Source organism: Crotalus tigris, unplaced genomic scaffold, assembly GCF_016545835.1.
Source record: "Crotalus tigris isolate CLP2741 ecotype Arizona unplaced genomic scaffold, ASM1654583v1 scf7180000024153.1733885, whole genome shotgun sequence".
NCBI lineage: Eukaryota > Metazoa > Chordata > Lepidosauria > Squamata > Viperidae > Crotalus > Crotalus tigris.
Window position 1 is genome coordinate 1392502 of NW_024100414.1, and position 11233 is coordinate 1403734.

The 11233-nt window shown below is 43.5% G+C and overlaps 1 protein-coding gene across 2 annotated transcripts in view; it reads left to right on the forward strand.

Moving 5' to 3' along the window:
- Positions 1-11233, forward strand: part of MVB12B (multivesicular body subunit 12B) — a 40829-nt gene that overhangs the window by 23566 nt on the left and 6030 nt on the right. For both annotated transcript variants that reach the window (XM_039322916.1, XM_039322915.1), the window contains exons 8-9: positions 9338-9393; positions 10067-10126. In XM_039322916.1, the coding sequence (XP_039178850.1) occupies positions 9338-9393; positions 10067-10126 (116 nt within the window). The remainder of the gene's footprint in view (positions 1-9337; positions 9394-10066; positions 10127-11233) is intronic.

The window sequence follows — 11233 nt, forward strand, 5'->3', positions numbered from 1 at the left end:
CCTTCCTTCCTTCCTTCCTTCCTTCCTTCCTCCCTCCCTCCCTCCCTCCCTCCCTCCCTCCCTCCCTCCCTTCCTTCCTTCCTTCCTTCCTTCCTTCCTTCCTTCCCCTTCTCTCCACAAACCCCACTCCCTTCTAGCACTGATGATGTTACCTAGTTTGATAATGAAACGTCTGCAAGAAAGCCACCAAGCTCAGAGAGCAACAAGGACCCCCTCATTTCAACTCTGAGCTACAGATATTTTCCTTTAATGTATATATTCAATTGTTTTATGTGGCCACTTGACTCAGCATCTAAGTAGCTCTCAGACCGTGTATAATTTGTACAGGACTAAAGTTTTTTATACGGAGCCTAAGAGTTCTAAAAAAAAAAAAAAATCTACAATGCTTTTGTTTGCATGGGAGAAGGAAATAGTTCAACCCAACTTAAACAATTCTGGAATAAAGTTCTTTCTTCACCCCCAATCTGCAATTCCATGTTTGGTTAATTATCCCCAATGGTGTGAATATCATGTTCCAGATGTAGCAAAATGTCTTATTAAGAATGGGGCTTTGCTTCTGCTCAGCTAGCTGTTTTCTATCTCTGTTCTTTTATGAATAGGATGCTCCTATGCCAGTTGGATATTTAAATAGTTATTAACAGGATGACAATTAACAGATTGCTGGGACTGATTTTTTTTTCCCCCAAAGAAAGAAGGGGGGGAGGGGTAACATGCCAACAATATCCTCCAAAATGTACACTTTGTAAAAGTATTGCAACGCCACAATGCCAGTGAATTTTGATTTCCCGGAACTGATATTAGACTCCTTATTAAACTATGTACATCTGCTTTTAATTTAGTCCAAATAATTGGAAAATGCAATGAAGCTTTCCAATTAAAGCAGGGGCTTTATGCTGTTTAATAATACCCCCATAATATTATAGCTTATGAAATGACAGGTGAGTTGCGCGGAAAGGATGAATAAAACATAAATGCAGCAATAAGGACAGGAAAAACCCGAGACAGTTGCTGGGGATTTTAAATGCTCAATGTAATTTGCATATATTAATCTCTTTTTTTCTCAGCCTTAATCGTGCATTCTTCAGCATCTGAAGTTAAAACAGCGTTGACAGGCGAGAGCACATGTAGTTTTTTCGAGGATTTATGACTTGTATAATTTCTGATCTTTAATAAGCAGATATGACTGATCCTCATACTTCTATAGAAATCGTTTAATTGTTCCAGATGGCATGTCCTGATTATGCAAAATTACTTTTCACACAATTGTCTCTCCCCCCCCCTTCCTTCTTTTTTTCAAGGCTTGTATACGATGTGCTTGATGGAGTTCAGAGTAAAATTAAAACAAGTTTTATAGGGCCTTATCGCACGGTTTTATGGTGTGTTAAAGCACACACGTGAGCACTCGTACGCCAAGAAGCTGAATTTAATCTCTTCCGTTACATTGACCAACATTTGGTGTGGTTTGTAACAGAGAACTTGTGTCTTCTTCCTTCCCTGTTTGCTTTTTGTCTCCTCCTAGGAAGGTTTTGTTCCTAATGCTTTTTAAAAAAGGAGGATAAAGAGGATTTTTTTTAAAAAAAAAATAACCCTGCCGAAAAATAATAGGGTACCTAATTTGTACGCTGAGTTAAATATGCAGAGGAAACGTTCACACATCTTGGGTTGATACTGCTTGTGGCACAAATGAAAACAAATCTGCTGGTGATAGTTTCCCCCCCTTGTCAAGAAGGACTTTCTTGTAATAACTGAAAAGAGGCGTGAAGTTGTGTTTTAATGTGGCTTTTTGTTTCTAGATCAGAAGGACAGGTGCAGTCCTTTTCAGCAGCCATCTAGTATTTTCATAACTGAACGGGTCTTTTTGTAAAAACTTCTGCTTTGTTGCCGGACCTGTCCAAAATCTTTTTTGGTGAAGTGGTTATCCCTCCAGTGAAATATTTCTGAATATGTTTTCAACTAGTTTGGAAGGCAATTCTCTCTCTGGCAGGCTTATTCCATTTTTTTCCCCCCAAATGTTAAAAATTAACACTGAACAATTAAAATACAAAACAAATACAAAATTTAAGAATAGAAAAAACAAAGAAGAAGACAAAAATTGCATTGGAAAAAAAAACACCTAACACCTATACACGTACTATCCCATCCCCCCCATTGAATACTGATTAATACATTACTACAAAATTAATTTCTCTCCCCTTGCAAAACAGACTCAAAAGAGTTTAAACCACCAAATTCCATTTGCAAATTATTAACCTGCCATCTACATACTATATTAATCACAACATAGTTAACAGGAAGAACAATAATAATAAAGAGAAGATTACAGTTTCAGAACTCTCTGTTAACAAACTATTAATGTCCCTTGGTGTCTTGCCTATCCCATATCATCCTAAAGGTTAACAGTAATTCATGCTGGATCAAATATCCACGTTTGTTTCTTAATGTGCCTGGTGGGCTTCTTTCATTAATCCGGTTGGATCTGCTGTATTCTATTCTTAGCTCTATTCTTGAGCTAACAACTGGATTGTTATCACTCGCTTTTCCAAACATTTTGATTATTGTTATTTCAAGATGACCTCCAAGGTCCCTTCCAACTTTATTATTATTATTAAGATTCAGCATGACCCACTATAGAGGAGTAGTTAGTGAAATGGCAAGAACTTGTAGAGTTTCCTGCGATGGATAAGTTGACTTCTCGGATTAGAGAAAGGGTTCCTATCTGCATTTATTGGTGATTGGAAATCCCTTATGGATTTTCTTTTGTGAAAAACCAAGTTGTGATTTATGGTTTTGATGATTAGATGGGATAGATAGAAAGAAGAGAGACGTGATGTAAGTTTAGAGAGACAGGTTAAAATATAATTGCGCTTATAGCTTCTGTGAAGAATATCGGAAATGACTTTTTTTTTTTTTTTGCAGTTATACCTTCCTGTATATCTTCTTCTTTTTCTACTTTCTTCCATTTTTTGTATTGCACTATAGCTTTCTTTCTTTCTTTCTTTCTTTCTTTCTCTTTCTTTCTCCTTTCCCTTCCCCTTCCTCCCACCCTTCTTCCTTCCTTCTTTCCTTCTTTCCTTCTTCTTTTATTCCTTCCTTCCTTCCTTCCTTCCTTCCCTCCCTCCCTCCCTCCCTCCCTCAAAGCACGCAGAATAAAATACCTTTTTCATAAACTTTGCCTGCTTTCCTTCACACAACATTTGCAACTAGATCACTTGGAGACGTTGCAGCTACATTAATGCAACATGCAGGGCTTGATTAGGGTTTAGCTATGTTGTGTGAATACCATCACTGGTTCCCTGAGAAAGGCCAGGCAGAAAAGCTATCCCAGGGCCTTGGGAATGTGAAGGGTGAGCTTTCCTAGTTTGACACGTGAATAATCAGTGTGTCTCCTGATACACAAACTTCCCTAGACTTCCGATAGCTTTGACTGCAACTCCCCATCTTCCCAGTTGCTTATGATCATCTGAAACCTAGTGAGAATTGTAATCAGAAGCACCAGGCTGGGGCTTATGGAACCAGAATGCTATGGTTCCCGTAGTCTGGAATAAATGAACCATCTTTTCAGAGGGGAGGAAAATAAATAGGCTGGATGGGAGAGATACGCCCCCTACGTTCTTTTGCAGAAAGACGGGGGGATTTAAAATAATAATAATAATAATAATTGGATGTTGTAAAGTGGGGTGCTGCTCTATTATGTTATCTCTGAGCTCTTCAATTAATCAGGAATAAATTGCTTGGGATGTATGCATTCATTTGGAACCGCGGCAGTTGAAGAGCCTGTTATTGCCACCCTTTCTGCATTAAGCAACGTTTTAGAAACCAAATCAACCCCCCCCAACCCCGAGCCAGCCTCTCTTTCCTTTTCAGCAGAGAGGGCGAATAGCCTTAATTCTGCACCAGCAAAAGAAGGGGCTAATAATTACATCGTTAATTGGCATCTTGGGGGGGGGGGAACAAGGAGGCTCTTAATTATAAAGTGCTATTTCCCTAATAGCTACAAGAGTTGGGCATTTGATCTGTATGGAAATTGCTGGCTATTATTAGCTAATTAGCAATTACGTTGATGGGGGCATCTTGTTTTGGAAGAATTTGCATGGGCAAATAAAACATACCTCATGGAAAGCACATCACTGTCCCAATGTCTCTCAGTAGTTTCTCTTTTTGTGGGCCTCTTCTCTTTTCCCTTCTCCTTTTCCTTCCTTCCTTCCTTCCTTCCTTCCTTCCTTCCTTCCTTCCTTCCTTCCTTCCTTCCTTCCTTCCTTCCTTCCTTCCCTCCCTCCCTCCCTCCCTCCCTCCCCTCTTCCCCTCCCCTCCCCTCTCCTCTCTCTAAATCCCTGCTCCCTTCTCTGTTTAAAAATAATATTCGTAGTCCACATTCAGAAGGACACGTTAAATTAAAGTAAAAGCAATCTGGCCAGAGTTTGGGTGGTTTTAGACCAGGTATATCTTAAAACAACGATCTGGGTGACGGTGACTTAGCTTCACTTCTAAAATTAAGTAACAATAAGGTTTCAAAGAAGGATTAGAAGCCACCAAGGCACGGCACGTTGCCCACCTCTGTTTTGGAAGTTGTACAAAGTCCTGTTTTGGTTTGCACCAAAGGGGAACAGAGATAGAAGAGCATTCTTGTTATTCCTCTCCTAATGTATTTTTCTACTTCCCACACTGGGCTGTGTGAATGCTGCTTCATCTACAACCGTCCACACCTTTTACTTGCGCTCATGTCTGCTTTAAGATAGCCACATGTCCTTCTCCTTCAGCTTCTCCTGGTGCTTTGCCTCTCTGCGTTTATCTACATAAGGACTTGTCCGGGCGTAGTCGTCATGAAGAATGACCGTCTGGATTTGAAGATTCCCAGGGCCAGCTTGACTTTGGCTAATCTGGTTAGAGCAGGCTGCCAAGGCAAGTTCCACTGGTACACAGCAGATGGCAAGGGCCCAGCCACAAAATAAACGGCTGTATATCTTCGCCATATCTTCCAGCCATCCATCAAAGAGCTCTCTTAGGCTTGGGGATTAAATCTTTTGCTACGTTTTTACTTTCCCGCCATCAAGTCCTTCTGTTTAGGCATCCCAAATTTCTAGTAAACTAATGATAGTTTTAGGGCAAGAGAGAGAAAGAGACAGAAGGAGACCCGGAAGGAGGAAGAGGAAAAAAAAAAGGGAATAGATCATCCTTCTCTTCCCTGTTTCTCCACACCTGTTGAAGGGCAACTTCAAGGATCTGGGGTAGTATGGCTTTGACGCCTCTCCAGTCAGAGACAGCTATGACCTGGATGAGTGAGAATCCCCATAGACATTGAGCTGAGTTATTTTCTTGCAGACATTTCATGACCCAACAAAGTAACATCATCAGTGTAGTAAGGGAGTAGGGCTTGGTCTAGGAGACTCTATGGGAACTCTTATTAGACCCTTGACCCTCTTGATTTGGAGGCCTGGTCTCCAGGCACAAGAGGGAGGGAGGAAGGAAGGAAGGAAGGAAGGAAGGAAGGAAGGAAGGAAGGAAGGAAGAAAGAAAGAAAGAAAGAAAGAAAGAAAGAAAGAAAGAAAGAAAGAAAGAAAGAAAGCTGTTTCCCATCCTTGAGGACCATCAAGTCCTTCCGTGGTCCCTTGGCCAAGCAATGGACCTCTCCTTGAAGCTGCCCTCAAAGTCTCCGTGCACAGTGCCGCTTCTGAGCTCCAGTGTGGCCCAGCTAGAAGCTTTAACCACAGCAACCCTGGCATTTTTCATTTCTCTGACATCGCCATTAATAAAGCAATGATCCTGAAGCAGCTTTGCTGAGTCTCCCTTCTCCACGCTTCCATCAGTCACGAGGAGATAATTTCACACAGGATCATTTTTAAATTAAACGACGATAAAGACGCGGAGGGATGTTTCGTTGTTTGCCAGTTCATGGGAAGTCTGTCAAGTCATTAATTTGTCGTGACAAACCACTTGACGGGAGCAGGGGCAATTCGTTATTCGCCTAAATAATGGCTTGGCCAGGTTCTGCAGGGTTTGGCCTTGAGAGTCCTCCACTGAAGATATTCCAGACCAAACAGGTTGGAAGAAGAGAAGCGAGATTGGACACTAGCCCCGAGTTACGATCCAGCATTGGGATTTTGCTCAGCCTTTGGGTTCACTGAATTACCCAGGGCTCATCTTACGACTTAAGACCGCAGATGCAGTTAACGTTTCCATTGCTAAGCGGGGCAGTTGTTAAAACTCTGCCTCATTTTGCGACCTTTTTTTGTTTTTGTTTTGCCATGATCGTTAAACGAATCGCTGCAGCTGTTAAACAAGTCACACAGCCATTAACCGAAACTGGTTTCTCCCATTGACTTTGCTTGTCCGTGCTAGTAAGTGTGGCTCGCTCCCTGTTTATATGCAGCAGCTCTGAGTTTGGTGGTTTTCGTGCAGACGTTTCATTACCAAACTAGGTAACATCATCAGTGCTACCATCACTCAGAGAGCAACAAGGGTGATCTCCTCCTCCTCCTCCTCCTCACATCCCACTTCCTTGTAGCACTGATGATGTTACCTAGTTTGGTAATGAAATGTCTGCAAGAAAGTAACCAAGCTCAGAGAGCACCAAGGATCCCACAGTCCTCCTCCTCCTCCTCATCTCCATATACTCCACTTCCTTCTAGCACTGATGATGTTAATGAAAACAAGCAAGCTAAGAACCGTGAGTCCACCTTCAAGCTTGCGAGGGGTTCGACAGTGACTGGAAGGGACAAGGCCCACCTTTTCAGCCCTTCGAGAGGAACTTTGGAGAGGGGTGAGAATAAAACCTCTCTCTTGCTTTATTTCTCTCCCAACTCCCCCGAAAGGACCGTCCTGACTTTGACTGGCCTCATGAGGGATGGTTAGCCAAGCCTGCCTTCAGGAGGAGCCCCTTTCCGGAGCACCAGACCGATTGATCAGGACAAGGCCCCACGATGAGACCTGCACCCCGAGGCTCAGGAGAGGCACTTCGTGACCCCTTGAAAGCTGCCAGCGAGCGCCTGGCAGGGACCCTAATGCTTCTTGACAGCCATATTTAAAACCTCTCCTGTCCCTGTTCATTTGTTCCGTTGGAGAACTTGTCTGGATCATGCCGTGCTCTTTGCCTTTGCCTTAGAAAGTTCTTTCGTTCTATTATTGGCAGTGATGGGAAGACACCACCTGATATTTCAATGAGTCAGAAAGAACAATGCAACACGTTTCCATAAGCCCCCCCCCCCCCCGGAGATGCTTTGTGAAGAAAGAATAACGGCAATTAGTGCTTAGATTTCCACTTGTTTCTGACGCCCATTGTTTTGCACTTTCAAAGAAACAAGTAGTTATTATGCTGGGAAGAATGTTTTTTCTGCTCCGTTTCAAACGCTCGGTCCTTGTGCGACTCTCTTCTGTTTATCCGACAGCTCAGAGGAGAATTCATTGGGGAGGTTAAATTTAGGACCTTATTATGAGAGAGCTGTAGGGGGGAATCGAGAAGTAACTTCATATGTCGGGGTTTAATGCAGGGTGTCTGGCCCTCATGAAAGGAAGTTGTGTTCATCTCCTGTGCTGTTTGGCAGAGGAAGATTGACAGGAGAAGGCGGGAGCTGAATTCACACAAACCTGGTTGATTGATTAGGTAGCGTCAAGATTGACAAGGGAAGACAAAAACTGGGTTCACACAACTTGATTGATTAGCCACCGTCAAGTCAGCGTAGAGTCTTAGCAACCACGTAGGTGGATTTTCTCCACGAAGATCTGCCCCTTACTTGGTCTTTCAGGTACACTCATCACTGTGGTGTTGCTGTTGTTGCCTGTTGACCTCTACTCCTTCATCCGTCTTTCTTAGGATTATGAATTTATATGGCTTTCTTGGATAGAAATTGATTACGTGCCGCCAAGTTGGCTTTTAGCAACCATATTGCCAGACCTCCTTCTTCAGGAGGGTCTGTTCCTGACCTGATCCTTTGAGTCTTCCAGCGTTGCACCCATGGCCACTGTGACTGTGATCCTCTACCTTCCCCATTTCAGAACTTTCCCGAGAGTTAGGTCTTCACCATAACATGATACGCCTATATTAAACCACGTTAAGACTGAGCATGGGATCATCCTGCCATTGTGGCCTCTCACGCAAAGAGCTAATCTTGGTGCATTTTCTTTTTAAACACAGTAGAGCTGATGTGGACTTGCATTTGTGGGAAGTTTGATCTAGCAGTTCTAAGAGATGAGGCACTTTCTCAGGTAGACAGAAGCTGTGGGTGGAAGAGAAGGGCACATCTTCCCATCGTTGTCCAAGGGAAGGTAGACACCTGGAATTCCACAGTTGGAATCCAACTTGGGAGCAGAACGTGATTACGTCTCTGCTAGCTGCTTAGGTTGAGGGCACCTCCATCACTCTAAATCTCTCCGTCCTTCTCTGCCTGGTCTTCCTTCTCTCTAGCCCACCTGCTCAGATGCTCCCCACGAACCAGTTTTATAAATAATCTCGTGGCGACAGCCCTGGATGGGGGCCGAATCTCGCAGCCCGCGTGTTCACATCTCGCTGGCATTAATAACAGGCTCCATTGTGTGGTTCTGCCATTTTTTAAAAAGTGCAATCATTCTGAGAAAAGGGCATCTCCTTAATTACAGGTCTTCTTAATTACAGCTCTGTGGAGGAGCCCACATGGCAGCGTTGAGGCGTTTGGACAGATTGCTCAGCTTTTCAGCTGCTGCGCGTTGGTTCCCAATCTTGGTGGCTCCCCAGTTTTTTGAGGATCAAGATGTTCCTTGCAGAAACTTAGGACTTTGTGGCCTGGTCTTTTCCTCCACTTGATCTCCCTTAGAACCCCGTTGGGTAGACCAAGCTGAGACAGAAGAAAAAGTCATATAAAATTTAATGAATATATTTACACTTGGTTCACAACCAAGTTCATTGCTTTAGTGGATGAACCTAAGTAAAGATTTCGCTGTCCAGTTGTGTCCAACTCTAAGGTGAGATGCCCATCTCCGTTTTTGGTCCAAGAGAGGCATCATTGTCCAATGACATTTCCCACAGTCATAGGACCAGCATGTCTATATGCCAAAGGTGCACAGAACACCGAAGTGATACCTATTTATCTACTCTCCATTTTCATGCTTTCAAACTGCTATGTGGGCAGGTGCCTGGAGCCATCACACTCCCTAGAGAATGGGTTAATTCAGCAGACGAGGGCCAGATGTTGGCAGAGGTGATGGCCACTTTGATCATGTGACCCTGAAGTCTCTGATCCAATAGTTATAAGTTGAGGACTGCCTTTTCAAGGCAATGAAGATACCTTTACAGTCCACTTTTGGGGACTGTAGAGATGAGAAGACACCACAGCTATCTTGACCTTCGTTCTTTGTGTTTTGTTTGCAGCGATGGAAGGCGTGCCTTTTATGATCTCAGAGAAGTTTGCTTGTGCTTCTGAAGGGGTGAGTTTTTGTATGTATTCATTTATCCATGTCATAGACCTCTGGAGTCCCATACTAAACTCCTGGCACTTAACCTTTGAAGAACCTCAAGTTCAAATACTCCAAAATCCATAGCTTCAGGGATGATCTGATCCACTGCTTCAAGTCCCTTGCCTTCCTGAAAGCTCTCCAGAATATTGCAAAATTGAAATTTTGGAAACCCATCAAGTAGAACACCTTGGATGGGGGAGCTCAACCTTCCTCAGCTGTCACTTTTTTTAAAAAAAATCTCCATACCATCTTCATCCACCCCTCCTTGTTCAAGAGAATCTTCTTGAACGTGCTTGAAAAGAACATCTACTTCTTAGGATGTTCCTCACTTCCCAAGCTGAGATGCTGGCCTGATGCTTCTCCTTGCTCCCAACCTATCATGAGATGCTTGATGATGCTTCCCTCACCTGCCTGCTCTCCTTCCGTGATGCCCTAGTCCTGTGTCCAAGCAGCGGACCACATCTCCTTGCCATTGGTTGTCATACTGCCTTCTGGTAGAGGGCTACCGTTCCCATAACTTCGCTGACTTGGGAGGGGAAGATGGAAGCATTAGTCCTGCCAAACATCCCAACAGGGGACAGGAATGGTGGCTGGATTGAATTCTTAAGATTTGAATGGCACAATTCTGTCTTTCCCTGTTCAGATGCAGCCTGTTGACCTCCTGGGAATCACAATTAAATCTTTGGCTGAAATTGAGAAAGAGGTGAGCTTTTTTTTTCTTCCTTCCCCTGGCATATTTTCAGCATCCAATGCTCTGTTCCCCCCCCCCCCCTTAATATCTTTGAGTTGAGAGTTTGGGTTATCTCCCCCCCCTTTTTTTCCCCCAATGACTGAAGAGATTGGTCTTGATTGTAATTGCTCTTACCCACGCATATCTAATTTGTGTCTTTTTAAGTGTTAATTAGTAAACAGTTTGAGCTGACATCTTTATGCCTTGGCGTGCTTGAAAAATAGCTCGCGGGGGTTTCCATTCGCTCTGGGCACTTGCCACGGGCTTCTCTGTGATGTCGGCATGAAATTAACAAAGACATGGGCACTCAGTCGATTTTTAAAAGGTCTTGCAAAGGGCTTAGTAGAAACACTCCTGATTTTTATTTCTTGGGGAGAAGGGGCTGGGAAATGGCTGCCCATGTCGTTCCCCCCCATAACAGTATCTTTGCGAAGCAGTTTTGCAAAGGGACCCTCATTTCCTTGATAAACTCAGCAGCAAACAAGGCCCACGTCTCTTCTTTTCTGCTGCCCTCTATCTTTCTTTTGTTTCAGGGGTAACTAGGTGTTAGTCATAATTTTCCTTTGCAATATAAGGAAGGGGGAATAAGAATCCTTAGCAGTCATTTGTGACCACACAGTGCCATCCCGTGGTCTTATCAAGGATTGGATTGGGAGGAGAGAAAAAATAATGGTGTGGGGAAGAGGGAGGGAGGGAGGGAGGGAGGGAGGTAAGAAGAAAAAAGGAAGAGGGAGAGAGAAGGAAAGAAAGTGGGGAAAGGAAGGAAGGAAGGAAGGAAGGAAGGAAGGAAGGAAGGAAGGAAGGAAGGAAGGAAGGAAGGAAGGAAGGAAGGAAGGAGAAGTGAAGGGCAGGAAGGATGAGAAAGGAAAAAAGGGAGGAAAGGGGGAAGGGAAGGAAGGGGAAGAAGAGAGGAAGGAAGGAAAGGGAAGGGAAGGGAAGACAGAGAAATTAGCAGCGAAAGGGAAAGAAAGTAAAGGTAGATGAGAGAAAGAAGGCAAGAAAAACCTGTAATTAAGGATTTTGGAGGTATGATAGATATAGTTGCTTAGTTTAAGGTACATCTGAGTAAATGAGAAGATA